At 37.6% G+C, this 17,275-nt stretch overlaps 3 protein-coding genes and 1 pseudogene across 3 annotated transcripts; all 4 read right to left on the reverse strand.

The window, feature by feature from the left end:
* Nucleotides 1–672: 672 nt before the first annotated feature.
* Nucleotides 673–1,611, reverse strand: LOC107287576 (olfactory receptor 12D3-like). Its single transcript, XM_015816099.1, has one exon. It carries the CDS (start codon nt 1,609–1,611, stop codon nt 673–675), a length of 939 nt encoding a protein of 312 aa, XP_015671585.1.
* A 4,514-nt stretch (nt 1,612–6,125) lies between these two features.
* On the reverse strand, nt 6,126–7,064 carry LOC107287577 (olfactory receptor 12D3-like). The gene has a single exon (XM_015816100.1). The coding sequence runs from the start codon at nt 7,062–7,064 to the stop codon at nt 6,126–6,128; it is 939 nt and encodes a 312-aa protein (XP_015671586.1).
* A 1,458-nt stretch (nt 7,065–8,522) lies between these two features.
* On the reverse strand, nt 8,523–9,214 carry LOC114922570 (annotated as a pseudogene).
* Nucleotides 9,215–12,783: 3,569 nt separating this feature from the next.
* Nucleotides 12,784–13,722, reverse strand: LOC107287578 (olfactory receptor 12D3-like). Its single transcript, XM_015816101.1, has one exon. The coding sequence runs from the start codon at nt 13,720–13,722 to the stop codon at nt 12,784–12,786; it is 939 nt and encodes a 312-aa protein (XP_015671587.1).
* Nucleotides 13,723–17,275: the final 3,553 nt, after the last annotated feature.

Raw genomic sequence — 17,275 nt, forward strand, 5'->3', positions numbered from 1 at the left:
TCTCCTGCTTCAGCAGGGCGCTGGACTAGAAGACCTCCAAGATCCCTTCCATCTCTATTTTGATTAGATCAAAAATAGCCACAAACAATTAAAGACAGCCATTGGTAAATGGGGCTTAAAATTTCATCTCAATTGTGTCTTTAATGGTATCTTTGATTTTTTTTCCAAAGTAACCTGAGGATATCCATAAAACTTCAGTATAAATAATATATTTTATTACATGTAGAAGAGCATATTTGCGCACTTCAAATTTAATGAAAGGAAAGAATGATAGTGTTCCTGAATTTAGATTTAGCATGATGAAGTAGGAAATATTTTACTTTGATATAAGAATTAAACATCCCATTTTAAAATGAGAGTAAACAGAAGATATTTCTCTGTTATATACTAGGTAACATTTTCATAAAAGTCATGCCTGTGTGATTCTCATAAATTTCAACATAAACTAGAATAATTAACAGAATGCACAACAAAAATAGTTAAATATCTGCCTAAATGACCAATAAAATATTTATCAAATTAAATGTGTCTCCCTAACATACCATAAAACATAATAATCTTGTATTAAATCTCTTACAATTTTGTTCACATATCTGAAATAGGAGAATTCAAAAATTCATTTCCAGACATACATTATATATAGACATATACACAGAGATATCATCATTCTTTTCACCAGAAAGTGAATATCTTTCTGCCAAAAATCATTTTCATCATCATTTTAACTTCCTGGTTTCTCAGAGTATAAATAAAGGGGTTTAAAATTGGGATAAATGCACTATAAATGAGTGTTATGATCATGTCTTGTTGAGATGAGGTACCCACACTGGGAAGCATGTAGTTAAATAACACAGGAATATAGACTAAAATTACTACAATTATGTGGGATCCACAAGTAGAGAAGGCTTTTTGCCGGCCAACCTGAGATGTCATTTTAAAGAGAAGGTAAGTAATAATATAAAGGTACGAGAAGAGTATGAAGATAAAAGGTAATATGGCAATACAGCTGGTAATGATACTAAGGAGCATGAGATTGAAGTGTATGCTTCCACAGGCCAGTTTTAATAATGGTTTGATGTCACAGATAAAGTGCTCAATTATATTTGGTCCACAGAAAGGAAGGCGAGCAGTCATGATTGCATGCATCAAGGCATGGAAAAAGGCCATAGACCAGGCAGCTATTGCCATTAAGATACAGACATTTTTTCTCATGATGAGAGTATAGCGCAAAGGGTTGCATATTGCAACATAGCGATCATAGGCCATGATTCCAAGAAGTATGCCTTCAGTTCCACCCATGAAGTAGAAGAAGAAGAGCTGGATCATGCAGCCATTGAAGGAGATGGTTTGTAGCTCTACTAGAAATCCTTGTAGCATCTTTGGAACAGTTACTGTGGAATAGATGATGTCAAGGCAGGAAAGATTTCCAAGGAAAAAATACATGGGTTTGTGAAGGCGAGGTTCAGTTAAAACTACAATCACAATAGTACCATTGCCTACTAATGTGGTCATATACAACAGAAGAAAAATTCCAAAAATTCCATACTGAAGTTCCAAATCACTCTTTAGTCCCAGCAGGATGAATTGTTCCACCTTAGTTTGGTTCTCCATAACTAAAAAGGAAGCAGAAATTTGTAAATGTGGATAGAAATAATAAATAAGTGTTAATTAGTGTTTTTCCAGTTTCTTATGATCACAAAGAAGTATATCAAGCTTGGCAACATAAATAATGAATATATAACAAGCTACTTATCTGAAACAAAACTCACTTCTCTCTATGGTAAAAATTGAGATGAGGCGTTAAGTATTTAGATAAATGATGTAACATAAATAGTTAAAGCTCTACAATGACAAAACCCATGCATGCATTATCAAACCTTATTAGTAAGAAATAAATTGGTCATATAATGTTCTTTGTCATATCTGACAAAGAAGGATGCTACTTTAAATTCTATGCCTTGAGTCTAAAAGATGGACTTCTACAGTATTTCATATGGAAAACCCAATCCCATAATTCTTCCAATCAAGTTTGTGGAATTTTATTTAATCTGAGACATGTTTCAATTTGCCCATCATAGAACTATCATATAAACACTTCATAAACACTTTCTACTTGCACATTGCCTATGAGATAACTTTTATTATTTTCATTTTCTAGAAAATATAGATGCAAGTGAACTTTGAAATCACTAATGTCAATTTCAAAGAAATACACTTGCTAGTACATAGATTTTAAAAAAAAGGTTCTTTCATCAGACCAGAGGATTCCAAAGCAGTAAGGAACCTGCACATATATAATATTCTAATTTTGACCCTTTCACAATATTGTTTTTGCTCCTGTTTAATTAATTTTTTTAAGTAGTGTTTTAATATTTTTATTACACACTGCCCAGAATCAATTTGTGTGATATGGCCAGCCATGTGAACATGTGATATACATACAAACATGCATACATACTGTAAGAGAAATTAATCATCAACTAAAGATAATTAGTTAATCTTATTTAACATCCATCTTGCTTTATTAAAGGGTGGTCATTGATAACCTATTATTATTTCATGTTTCTTAGAGCTTATTCTTGATGACTTCTTGATTCCTAGGTTGTACTACCAACAATTACATATGCAGACAATTTCCTAACCATGCAACAGTAGCATAAAGGAAAATCATTATTGCACCTATGTGCTCCCTATTTCTTCAATGCTGGTCCATGCAGTTGTAATCTATCACAGATCTGACATTATTTACAAAATGTGAAATAATATTCATTCATAAACATTGAGTTCATACAACATAGGTAGCATTAGTGTAGAATGAATATAGCTCTGGATTGAGTTTTCTCTAAGCTCATTCTTCTTGCAAATATTTTATTAAAAGTCTGGGTACTATTATCAGTGCCTTGACATGGATAGGGAGGGCGGTTGCCTATTTATATGAAGCTGCTTTTACAAATATCCTTTTATGGATTTGGGCAGGATGTGTTGATTGGGGTATTTCTTTTTTGATTGCCAGGCCATTATCTGGTGCTTATTGTGATGATTAGAATCTAGTTCCTGCTTATCTCAATGCAGGGAATACCCATATCATTTTACAAAATTATATCTATCCACTTAACCAATTATAGCATAACTGGTACAATTCATACACATTAACAGCAACAGAGAGCCACTTTGGTGAGGTGGTTAAAACACCAGGCTAGAAACTGGGAAACCATAGGTTCTAGCCCCACTTTAGATATAAAACCAGTTGGGTGGTCTTGGGTCAGTCACTCTCTCTCACTCCTAGGAAGGAAGCAATGGCAAATCACTTTTGAAAAAAAATTGCCAAGAAAACAGCAGGGGCTTGTCCAGGTAGTCACCAGAAATCAAAAACTGATTAGAAGGCATCAAACTTCAACCTACATTAAACACATGTCAGAAGCCACCAACAGGATACTAACCTCAGCAGTGTTTTGACATTGAGAAATGAGTTTGTTTTTTTATGTAGAGTAGATGTTCTATCAGATTTTTTTGGAATGTGTTAATTTCTTCTTCTTTGATTAGCATGCTATTGCCTGCTGTTATACAAATAGACCTTATCAGAGCAAAAAAACTTACAAAGAGAAACAACTGTGGATTAGAGGAAGATAATAAATTAATGTAATTTACCCCCCATCTTATTTTATTAAATAAACTCCTCTCTTTTATAATAGATAGTGTGCAACTTACTTGGTTGCTTTTAACACTGAGAACTTATTGTTGCTCACTTTGTTGTCCCTAAGATGTGCTAGCAACAATTAAAACTGCAAACAATTCAGCAGTAGCAGAAATTGTGATATTTAATAATAGACTAGGAAAGTAATAAAATATTTGATATAAACTATTTTAGCTTTCTAAGCAAAGTTATAGAACTAATACCCAATTATATGTAGTCATCTCTTTTATCCATCAAACTTCAATTATTTCACAACAGCTCATAAAGAGCAATTGAAGATCATTCTGAATTCATAAAATTCAATATTCTATTATTAATGTCTTATTAATTATTGTCTTATTATTGTCTTATTAATGCCTGCAGTGATGTCCTAGAAATGACTTATATGAGTCACAAGAGAATATTGTTATTTTTTTTAGGAATTTTTCAAGCTTGAGAATATTGCTAAATTGTAATTCTAGCATGCTAGGATGCTTTTTGTGCAGCATGGTAAGAGGACTGGTTGCTATACATTTATCAGCACAATACTGGCTAAAAATATTGGCATATATGTTGTACAGGAAGATCATGATCAAGAAATTTCCAATTTTAAAAATGTTACATGTTAATGCAAACTATATCAAAAAGAATTCTTCATTTAATCTAGTTTAAAGGTGCAAAATCAGATTTTATTCTGAAAAGATTGCAGATTTTCAATAAAATGGCACCAATTAGATAACCTTAGCAATATGCATTTTATATGATGCATATATATACATACATACACACACAGAGAGAGACACAAACACACACACATACACACACACACACACACACAGAGAGAGAGAGAGAGAGAGAGAGAGAGAGAGAGAGAGAGGAGAGAGAGAGAGAGAGAGAGATTAATATGAAAAGACAATCGTGAAAGTAGTTTATTATTTCTTCCTGAAGGGAAACCTCTATCTCTGTTGTCTTGCACAAAGGCTGAGAAGGATTTTTCTTCCATCACATACATCTGAAATTCTACTCTGAATCAATAATATAAAATATATACCATACAGTTACTGTACATACATACATACATACATACATACATACATATGTGCATGCGTGTGTGTGTGCGCGCGCGTTTGTGTAGGGGTTCTGGTTTCTTAGGTCTGTTTTTCTTTTGTAATATTAGTAACAGCTTTGATCACTCAAAAAAAAAAAAAAAAAGCGAAGCCGGAACATGTTATATTAAATTGAATAAACAGAATAAGTACAATTATTTAATTACTTAAGAATATGTTTAAATTATTTCATCATGTTTACAAGTAACCCCAGTTGGATTTATCCATTGTTAAGATACTTCAGAAAGGGATACTTACACATCTCCATGATGGAAAGAAAAAAATACAACACATAAATCCTGATAACACACCCACATCAAATATCTATTTTTTTAAGATATTCAGCTAGTTCATACCTTTAGAAAATTTCTTGCCCAGTCAAGAATGAAATTTGAAGATAGAAATTTGAATAGTGTATACTTTAAGAAGCAGGAGATAAACTATGACAGTTTATTTCTTAAATGTATTTAGTTGGATTGTAAGAATAAACTGTCTTACTAGAATGTATTCCAGTGATTTTTTTGTGTTCATCATGTTTATGAAATATTCTTAGCTGCCACTGGAGAAAAGAAGGTGCAATCCACAGAGTAGCATGCTCCTGTGTGAGTAAATATTTTGAATTTGAAAATGTAAACTATTTGTCCCATCAATAAGTATCTATGGTTAATTACCCAAGGCACTGGAACAGTACCACAATGCTCTTCCTGACTGATAATCAAAACAATCTGCTATGATAATAGGCCAAACCAATATAAATAAGAATTGTGAGGGAGGGGTTGTACATGAAAGCAATTTGGTAAAATATACCTATATTTAAAAAGTACATTATTCATTTAGATTACAAAACTATATTTGGCCAAGTGTGATTAGACTCCCAAGGAATTTGTTTCCAGTACATAAGCTCTTGGTGTACATGCAAAAAAACAAAGGAACAATAATAATAATAATAATAATAATAATAATAATAATAATAATAATAATAATAATAACAACAACAACAAAGTAATAATAATCATAATAATGATACCAATAAGAGAAGGTAGAGAAACATATGAGAAAGATAATAATAGTACAGCCATATTTAATATACTTAACTATAAGACAGTATTGTGGGAGTTAGATGTTCACCAGAGAGAGAGAAAGACAGACAGACAGAGAGAGAGGGAGGGAGAGAGGGAGGGAGAGAGAGAGAGAGAGAGAGAGAGAGAGAGAGAGAGAGAGAGAGAGAGAGAGAGAGAGAGAGAGAGAGAGAGAGAGAGAGAGAGAGAGAGAGAGAGAGAGAGAGAGAGAGAGAGAGAGAGAGAGAGAGAGAGAGAGAGAGAGAGAGAGAGAGAGATCATCTTCTTTTACCAAAAAGTGAATATTTTTCTGCCAAAAATCACTTTCAATGTCATTTTAACTTCCTTGTTTCTCAGGGTATAAATAAATGGGTTCAGTACTGGAGTAACTGCACTATATATGAGTGTTATTGCCATGTCTTGCTGAGAGGAGGTACCCACACTGGGAAGCATGTAGTTGAACAACACAGGAATATAGACTAAAGCCACTACAGTTAGATGGGATCCACAGGTGGAGAAGGCTTTTTGCCAACCACTTTTGGATTGCACTTTAAAGAGAAGGTAAGTAATAATATAAAAGTAGGAGAAGAGTATGAAGATAAAAGGACTCATAACAACACAGCTGGTTACAATACTGAGGAGCATGAGATTGAGGTGTATGCTTCCACAGGCCAGTTTTAATAAAGGCTTGATGTCACAGATAAAGTGCTCAATTATATTTGGTCCACAGAAAGGAAGGCGGGCAGTCATGATTGCATGCATCAAGGCATGGAAAAAGGCCATAGACCAGGCAGCTATTACCATTAAGATACAGACATCTTTTCTCATGATGAGAGTATAGCGCAAAGGGTTGCATATTGCAACATAGCGATCATAGGCCATGATTCCAAGAAGTATGCCTTCAGTTCCACCCATGAAGTAGAAGAAGAAGAGCTGGACCATGCAGCCATTGAAGGAGATGGTTTGTAGCTCTACTAGAAATCCTTGTAGCATCTTTGGAATAGTTACTGTGGAGTGAATGATGTCAAGGCAGGAAAGATTTCCAAGGAAAAAATACATGGGTTTGTGAAGGTGAAGCTCAGCTAAAACTACCATCACAATAGCTCCATTCCCCATTAATGTGGCCAAGTACAAGAGAAGAAAAATTCCAAATGTTATATACTGGAATTGCAAATCATTCTTTAGTCCCAGCAAAATGAATTGTTCCACTTTGGTTTGGTTCTCCATAACTAAAAAAGAAGCATAAAGTTATGAATGCAGATGGAAACAACAAATACCTATTGATTAATATTTTGCCAGTTTCTTCTGACCAGAAAAATAGAAGTATATAAAAGTATGGAAAGAGAATAGTAATAATGGAATGTGACCAATATGATATGTCTGAGAAATAAAGAACAGAAAGCAAGCTATTTATCTGAAGCAAAGCTCATTTTTCTCTATAGTAGAAATTAAGGTATAAGCATTAGTAATATCAATAAAGGAGATTGTAGCTTGGGGTTGAAATGTGGGGTACTTGGTACACTCTGAGCATGATTGTTTTCTGGTAGATGTTTCATTACCCAAACTAGATAACATCATCAGTGCTAATTCTGATGATGTCTAGCATTAATGATGTTACTTAGTTTGGGAAATGAATTGTCTGTAAGAAAACAACAAAGCCAAGCACCAAGGGTGCTCCAAAAGTAATATCTTTATATCTCTAATAATACTTAGAGCTCTACAATGGCAAAAACTATCCAGGCATTATTAGTCCTTAGTAGTAAGAATTAACTTGTCCAGTCCAATATATATTGATCATATAGTATTGTGATTTCTGACAGTGAAGAATATTATTCTGAATTTAGTGCCCTGAGTCTGAAAAATATACATATGTATCATATGCAATCTCCAATCTCAGAATTCTACCAATTGATTTTTGTAATTTCTTTTAATCTGAAATGTCTCAATATACTCATTATAAAACCATCACATTAATGTCTCATAAACATTTTATGCTTGCACAATGAGTACAAGGTCATATTTCATGTTTTCAGTTGCTAGAAAATATTGATGTAATGATCTTGAAAATCACTATTGTTAATACATTTGCTCATACATAGATTAAAAATGTGTTTCATTAATCAGACCTGGGTATTCCAAGGGAGCAAGGAGCCTGCTCATGGGCTACACCAAGTTTAACAAATTCTGACATTAACCCTCTTACAACTTTGTTCTTATTACTATTAAATTATGTGTTTTGAGTCATTTTATAATATTTTTTCATTATTTGATTCATTGTATACTGCCCAGTGTAAAGTAGGCAGCTGTATAAATGTGATAAATAAATAGATAAATATTGTTAAGAGAAACTAATATGCAGTTGGAGAAGATAGTTAACTAGTATCATTTAGCATGCATTTTTATTAAGAGAGTGTGGTCACTGATAACATATGCATTGATAACATTTAAAATGTGTTAAAGCTTATTCTTGGCCACTTCTTGACTCCTAAACAGTACTAACCACAGTTACTGTACATGTGCAGACAATTTTCCAATCATTAAACAATAGGACAAAGGTAAAGATTATTGTGTCTACAAATTTCCTACTGCTTCAATACTGGGCCACCCAGTTGTAATGTAATGCAAAGGGGAAGAAAGTCTTGTTTATTGAGGGAAGATGGAGATTGAGCTGTAGTTCTTTTTTGATCATTTAAAGCTTTTCATGGTCTGGTTGCACACAAAGGTTGTGTTCTTCCTAATTTCCAGGGGGTTGTGAAAGTGCAGGTGATCCCGCGCTGTGAGCTGAAGGGACCAATCCCAAACAGAAGGAAATTTCAGGCCTTTCTCATCACCTAGCTGAATATTTTTTCTGATGGCAAATTCTGGGCTTTGCTTTACTCTCTGATATGCAGAATTGAAGAGGAAAGTATCAAACAGTGAGATTTGTGTGCAGTCATGCAATATGGTCAAATAAGCTTCAGAAAACTCAAAGGCCAATGGGTACTGCTTGAGCAGCTATTGGACATAATCAAGGAACATCAGGAACAAAGGAGACTCTTTGTCAGATTTCTTCAAGTGATTATACCTATCCAGAAATGGATGTCCTGCCATGAGCCATCCTGAATCAGGCTCTGAAATCCAGCAATGGTCCAAAAATGGAGATCCAACATCATCTGGATAAGAGATGCCACACTGCAGCTTAGGTCTCACTTTTCTTCCTCTTGTAAAATTACTGAAACATGTTTGCTGTCCAGCATGTAGACTAGTTGTTCAGAATGCTTCAGGAAGTTTCTCACATACTCCAGCCAACATGAATTTTCCAGCAAGGAAAGCCACTTCTCAATTTCTTCAAAAGGCTCACATATAACTGCTTCAATTTGAGGAAAGCCATCTTTCATTCTTACAAACTGAATTCATGCAACACAATCAAATAGCAATGGTTAGAACAAATGTAGCTGTGTGTTGGGTTTTGGTATTTTTTACATTCCTTCTTCTTGCAGACATTTCATTAGCAGACTAGATACTATCATCAATGCCTCGATGTGGGTAGCAATGCCCTGATGTTGGTTGGTTTATATGTAGCTGCTTCTCCAAATAACCTCTCATGGATATGAGCAGGATATATTGCTTGGGCTATTTCTTCTTTGGTTGGATATGCTATTACCTGGTGCTTATCTCATTAGCATTTTCTAATGTAGGGAATAGCCACATAATTTTACAAAAAATATCCATCCTCTCAATCAATTACAGCACAATTGGCACAATTTAGACATAGGAACAACAACAAAGAGCCAGTTTGGTGTAGTAGTTAAAGCACCAGACTAGAAACTGGAAGACTGGGAGTTCCAGTCTTGATGACTTCTAAGTCATAGCTAAGCTATGATACCTAGTATGCTGATCAGTTGTTGGGAGACTTGATTTGCCCTGTGGTGGAAGAATGGAACTAGTAGAGCTGATTGTTGCACATTTATCACACTGACACTCAGTTCAAATATTACCATTTATATTGTAGAGGAAGATCATATTAAGTAATTTCCAGTTTTAATTTGTGATGTGATGTCAATCACAGTGTTTACATGTGCTTCATTGATTTTGAAAAAGCTTTTGATAAAATAAGACACAGCAAACTATTAGAAATCCTGAAACAAGGGGGACTAGATGACAAAGACATCCAAATCATAAAGAATCTGTATTGGCATCAGGTAGCAAATGTGAGACTAGGTCAAAAATACTCAGCTGATGTAGAAATAAGAAGAGGGGTCAGACAGGGATGTATTCTGTCTCCACTGTTGTTCAATATCTACCCTGAGTCAATCTTCAATGAGGCGCTGGAGAACATCGATGCTGGCATCAAAGTAAACGGTGTTTGGATCAACAACTTAACATATGCTGATGATACAGTTCTGCTTGCCAGTAAGCATGAAGACCTTCAGCTCCTCATCAATATAGTCACAGAAATATCTGAAAAATACGGCTTGAAGCTTAACACCTCAAAAACCAAGATCATGGTTGTCAGCAAACAACCCGTTAATTTACCATCAACAAATTCAGAAGGAATACCACTAGAAAAAGTTGAAAGGATCACACACCTCAGTTCCAATTTACATGAAAGCTGGGACATGACCGTTGAAGTAAAGACAAGGATAGAAAAAGCTCGAACAGCATTTTTCAAAATGAAAAAGGTCTTCTGCAGTCACGACATAAGCCTAAGACTGAAAATCAGGCTTGTCAGATGCTATATTTTTTCTAATCTGCTCTATGGAGTAGAGAGTTGGTCTCTGACAGAAGGCCATCTGAAGAGACTAGAAGCATTTGAAATGTGGATTTACAGGCGGCTGTTACGTATAAGCTGGGTTGACAAGATCAGAAATGAGGAGGCCGCCTGGGAAAGCCAAGGGAAATCATAAAAACAATTAAAAATCGAAAATTATAATATTTCAGACATGTGATGCGACACACAGAAAAATACTGCATACTCCATTTAATCCTCCAGGGAAAGATTGAAAGTCCAGGCAGAAGAAGAACATTGTGGCTTCAAAATCTAAGGGACTGGTTTGGACAAAACTCAGCAGCACTTTTTCATGTGGCTGCTGATAAAAACAGGATCGCCAACATGATTGCCAACGTCCAATAATGGATATGGCACAACAAGAAGAAGAAGTTTTAATTTTTGGCTTATTAACATGAAATATATCAGAAAGAACTTTATTTAATCTAGGTTAAAAGTATAAACTGCCTCCAAAAATAGATCTCTTTCTGAAACTATTGCAGATTTTAAATAAAGTGCTATCAATTTGACTACTTCAGAAATATATGTAGTATATATATAGTTTAGCATCTGTAATATATATTGTTTAGAATGAAGAGATAATCTAGGCAATATTTAACTTTTCATTTTAAAAAGTATACAATATAAGTAGCTTATCTTTGCATCCAGAAGGAAAACCTCTAGTTTGATTGCCTTTCAAAAAAGCTGAGAAGGATATTTCTTCCATTAGGTGCTTTTGAAATTCTACTCTGAATCAATAATATAAAATATATGCTGTACATATGCATATGGATGGGTATGGGGTTCTGGTTTTGTTTTGGTCTGTTTTTCTTTTTCTTTACTTTCTTAACAGTAATAGTAGTTTTTATTACTCCAAAAAATAATAATAAAGCAGAATATGTTTAAATGGGATCATCATATTTACAAGTGACCCCAGTTTGTGTTTGTGTCTGTATGTGTGCACCTGTGTGCATGTGAGTTAAGATAGTTCAGAAAGATACTACATCAACATGCCCAGATCAAATTTCTATTATTTCTCTTAGATATTCTGATAGTTCATACCTTTAGAAAATCTCTTGCCCAATCAAGAATGAAATCTGAAGATAGAAATTGGAATTATGTATACTCTGAGAAGCAGAAGAGATTAATTGCATTTATTTAGATGGGTTGCAAGAGATATTTTTTTGTCCTAGAATATATTTCAGTGATTTTCTAGATTTCATCATGTTTATAAAATATTCTTGGCTGCCACTGGAGAGAAGTAGGTGCAATCCACAGAGTAGCGTATTCCTCTGTGAATAAATCTACTGAATTTGAGAATGTAAATTGTTCTATTAAATGATACGATTTATAAATATTTTTAATGGCCAAGATTCATTTCCCAAGACACTGGAAGAATACCACAAACTCTTCCTGACTGATAATCAAAACAAGGTAAGTCTGCTACAGTTTATTTGACGGTGGACTAAATCAATATACATAAGAACTGTGGGAGAGAAAGGTATATGAAAGAATTTTGATAAAATACTCCTATATAATAAAAAGTAGTTGGAGTTCATAAAATGCAAAACATCCTGCTTTGAAATAGGAAAATATGAAATAGCAACCATAGGTAGTCTTCGACTTATAACCCAAATTGAACCCCAACTTAATGTTTTTAAGTAAGAAATTTGTTAAGTGAGTTTTGCGCCATTTTATGGCTTTTCTTGACACATTTGTTAATCACTGAAGTTGTTAAGTTAGTAATATAGTTATTAAGTGAATCTGAATTTCCCATTGACTTTGCTTGTCAGAAAGTCACAAAAGGGAATTACTTGACCCTGGGACACTGCAACCATCATAAATATGAACCAGTTGTGGTAGGAAACATCTAGATAATAGAGTATTTCTTAATTATTGTTGACCTTGAACTGGTCTGAGAAATCAGAATGAAATCCACCTTCGTCTGGGGAACTTCAGTGAAGGGCCTTGAGTGACTCATTCTCTTGCTTTTTCCTCTCAGGTTATTTCAAAATCAATTTTCTGGTTACAGCTTGATAGTAGATTCTCACATAAACAATTAATGTAAAATATTGGTGTATTGAATGGAATAAAGTGAAACTGCACATAGTTTGATTGGACAATGCCAACAATTGTGAAGAATATATGGTACACTTATAATAATAAGTTTAGACATGAATATAGTTCCCGAATTTATTTTCACTGAAAAGTGTAAGTCTTTTTTCCAAAAAACTTTCTGATCACCATTTTAACCTCCCGATTTCTCAAAGTATATATTAGTGGGTTCAAAACTGGAGTAATTGTGCTATAAAGGAGGGTTAATATCATATCTCGTTGAGAGGAGTTACCCACAGTGGGAAGCATGTAGTTAGACAACACAGGAATGTAGAGTAAAGCCACTACAGTTAGATGGGAACTACAGGTGGAGAAGGCTTTTTGCCAGCCACTTTGGGACTGCACGTTACAGAGAAGGAAAGTGATAATGTAGAGGTAGGAGAGGAGTATGAAGATGAAAGGACCCATGACAACAGAGCTAGTTACAATACTGAGAAGCATGAGATTGAAATCTATGCTACCACAGGCCAGTTTCAACAATGGCTTGATGTCACAGATAAAGTGTTCAACTATATTTGGCCCACAGAAGGGAAGATGAGCAGTCATTATTGTATGCATCAAGGCATGGAAAAAACCAGTTGATAAGGCAGCAGCTGCCATTAAAACACAAAATTCTTTTTTCATGGTAACAATATAGTGCAATGGGTTGCATATTGCTACATAGCGGTCATAGGCCCTGATTCCAAGGAGAATGCCTTCACTGCTACCCAAAAAATAGAAGAAAAATAACTGGACCATGCAGCCATTGAAAGAGATGGTCTGTAGCTCTGTTAGAAACCCAGACAACATCTTTGGAATAGTTATTGTGGAGTGAAATATATCAAGACAGGAAAGATTTCCGAGAAAAAAATACATGGGGCTACGAAGGCAAGGTTCAGCTAAAACTACAATCACAATAGCTCCATTCCCCACTAATGTGGCCATATAGAGTAGGAGAAAAATTGCAAAGAATATATACCGAAGCTCCAAATCCTTGTTCAGGCCCAGTAAGATGAATTCTTCCACTTCTGTTTGGTTCTTCATCACTAAAAAGAAAGTAGAAAGATACAAAGCAGGAAAGAAATTAATGTTCAGGATTTGAAATTGATTTTGTAGGCAAAAAAGGCAGAGGGGGGTAAAAGTGAGAAGAAAACAATCATAAAAATGTCTACTAAGATAGATATAAGAAATAAAGGATAGATTAAATAGCTATTTATCTGAGGCATAACATATTTCCCACTATGGTAGAAATTAAGGAATTAAACATTGGTATTTGGATAAAAAAGGCAAAATGTTTTTATGCAAATATATGTTGATATCAAAACATATGGACAGATTTAACCATAGGTTCAATTGGGTAACTATGGCCATGCCAAGTCCAAAAATACTAGGGTATTTCTAGAAACCTGGCTCTGACAAATTAGCCATCAACAGATACATAAATACAAACAGTGTCTATATATTATACAAGAGACAATCAACAAACCAAAAAAGGAACAAAAAGGCCAAGCACCTCCCCACCAACAATCAACACTCCAATGAGCATAGATTAATTCTAAGATTAACATCATACCAACAATCAAATAAAACATACTCCAATCAAGGAACCACCAAATAAACCAACAGTAAACTGTCCATCCTCATCAACACTGAGAGAGCAAAACATTTGAATATAAACTGAGAGTAAATCCCATTTTTTAGTAAAACTGATGATATTACCTAGTTTGGATAATTAAATGTCTGCAAAACAACAACAACTACTACCAAGCTCAGATAGCACCAAGGTCCCCTCATTTCAACCCTGGGCTATAAATATTCTCTTTTATTAAAGTCATAAAGACATTTTTAATGATTATATAAACTGTTCCAGTATTTCATATAGTTTATGCATATAAAGGAAAAAAAACCAGACCAACCTATCAAAAATAGTGCCATAAAAAAACAGAATAGAATTCACAAGTTAAGATAGGCAAGAAAATGGTAAGTGAGCACCTGTCCAAACTAGACGAGTTCAAATCACCAGGACTAGATGTACTGCACCCCAGGGTTCTCAAGAAACTGGCAGATGTGATCTCAGAACCACTGAACTATATTTTTCAAAGATCCTGGAGCACTGGGGAACTACCGGAGGACTAGAAAAGAGCTGATGTAGTTCCCATCTTCAAAAAAGGGAAAAAATGGATCCAGGAAATTAAAGACCTATCAGCCTGACCTCAATACTGTTGTGTTCTTTGTATTCCCCCCCCCCTTAATCCCCTATGCATATCCTGATCACCCATTAAGGGTGATTGCCCTTCACCATTGATCGCCCATTAAGGGTGATTGCCCTTCTCCATCTGCATACAGTTTCATGCCCGTTGCTGGTTGGCTAACTAGCAACAGGGTCTTACCAGCCAATGGAATTGTGTGATTACAAGCNCCCCTGGCCCAGAGAGCCAGTCCGGATTTACTTGATGCCTTGCCAATAAACCGAGAGCTGACTGTCACTCGACTCGTGTCTTACTGCCTGCGCGATCCAACACTGGCGACGAAGGTGGGATCCCAGTAAGACTGCACGACAAGGGCAACCTCGTGGCAAGCAATCTACTTCGAAGCAAGAGCTCCTCCACGCAGCCTTCAGAAGCAAGAAACTATCCGCGACTCCAAGATGACTTCCACCCCGAAATTCTCGTCTTCCCTACCGGCATTCAACCCAGAAACGAACGACTGGGATGCCTACATGGGAAGATTCGAGCTACACCTGACCGGGAATGGGCAAAAAAGCATTCCCGGGGATCAGAAGAAGGCTTTATTCCTCGCAAACTGCGGAGACGAGGTCTACCACGTGGCCCGCTCCTTGGTCGCTCCAGCCAGCATCGAGGACACCCCTTGGGCAGATATCCAATGTCTGCTGGCTGGTCAGTACGGGATCTCCGAAGGGTTCCTAGTCGCATGGAACCGCTTCTACAACCGACGACAACGGGCGGGCGAACCCATCAGGAAGTACCTCGGAGAGCTCCGATCGATCGCAGCCCGATGCGAGTTCATCGCCCTAGAAAATATGCTGCGGGACCGACTCGTCATTGGTATGAGGGACGAGCACGTGAAGAAGCGACTCATCGTGCGGCGAAGTCTCACCCTCAGCGAAGCACTAGACGAGGCCCTCGCAGCAGAAGAGTCCGAATCCACGGCCACCGATGAGACGGGGTGACATCCATCGCACCCATCGCGAGCCAACCCCCGATCCGGAGGCCACCGAATCAGACGAGGCCGGCGAGGAAGAGACCGTCCATCGCACCGCTACCAGCCGGAAGCAGCAAGCATGGCGAGACGAGCGGGATGACCTCGAGTGTCCAGGGTGTCTGGGGAACCACAAACAAGCAAACTGTCGGTTCCTAGACACCACGTGCAGCCGCTGCCTGAGGCGAGGACACATCGCAAAAGCATGCCGAGCCTCACACCCGAGTTCCAGGAAACAGCGTTCGCCCCCACGGAGGCACACGTCTCCACCACGACGATTCCCATCGCGCCGCTCACTGCCACACCACTCGCCGCGCCATAGACTGCATGAGAACAGATGGAAGGGGTCAGCCCTACCCGAAGGGAGGCGTGACCAGAGAAGGGGCTACGACGACCAGGACGAGCGCAAGGTGCACCACATGGTTGTCAGCCACACCAACTCGACTGGCGCAGAAAAGTTTTTCGCAACAGTCATGATCGGGAGGCGACCATGTAAGATGGAGGTGGATATGGGATCCATCTGTTCCATCATGTCGTGGGACAAGCTCAAAGGACTGCTGCCGGAGCTGTCCCACACCGCCCTGGAGAAACCAAAGGGACGGCTCTTAGACTTCAACGGCCACGAGCTTCGCGTGCTAGGTCGAGCACGGGTGGACGTCTCGTTCCGGGGACACAAAGCTCGCCTACCACTAACCGTGGTGGAGGGCCATCGACCCACCTTGCTCGGTGTCGAGTGGCTCAAACCCCTGGGGCTGGGATTCATCGGCCTACACAGAATCCACAAGGACGAGTTCGAGCAGCTGTCGGAGGAGTTCCTGGACGTGTTTGATGGCTCACTGGGTAAATACCGGGGGAAACCCATTTCGCTGAACCTAGATCCCAGTGTTGCCCCGATCCGATTGAAGCCCCGCCGTGTCCCTTTCGCCCTACGACACAAAGTGGATGAACAGCTAGACAAACTGCTAGCCCAAGGGGTCATCAAGCCGGTGGACCACGCCAAGTGGGAAACGCCCATCGTCCTCCCCCTTAAGCCAGATGGATCCTTGCGGGTGTGTGCCGATTACAAAGGAACCATCAACAAGGCTTTGCAACCCCATGCGTATCCCGTCCCCGTAGTACAGCATCTTTTACACTCGGGGGACGGGAACGTGTTTGCGAAGCTGGATCTCGCTCAGGCGTACCAGCAGTTGCTGGTGGATGAAGCCACCGCAGAAGCCCAGACCATAGTGACTCACCGGGGGGCGTTCAAATGCAACCGACTCCAATTCGGGGTGAGCGTAGCCCCAGGACTTTTTCAGAGCGTCATGGAGCGGTTGCTGCAAGGCATTCCGGGGGTGGTGCCGTATTTCGACGATGTCCTCATCTCCGCGACATCGAG

The sequence above is a fragment of the Protobothrops mucrosquamatus genome, unplaced genomic scaffold, assembly GCF_001527695.2.
Source record: "Protobothrops mucrosquamatus isolate PMUCROS unplaced genomic scaffold, P.Mucros_1.0 scaffold400, whole genome shotgun sequence".
Taxonomy (NCBI): Eukaryota; Metazoa; Chordata; class Lepidosauria; order Squamata; family Viperidae; genus Protobothrops; species Protobothrops mucrosquamatus.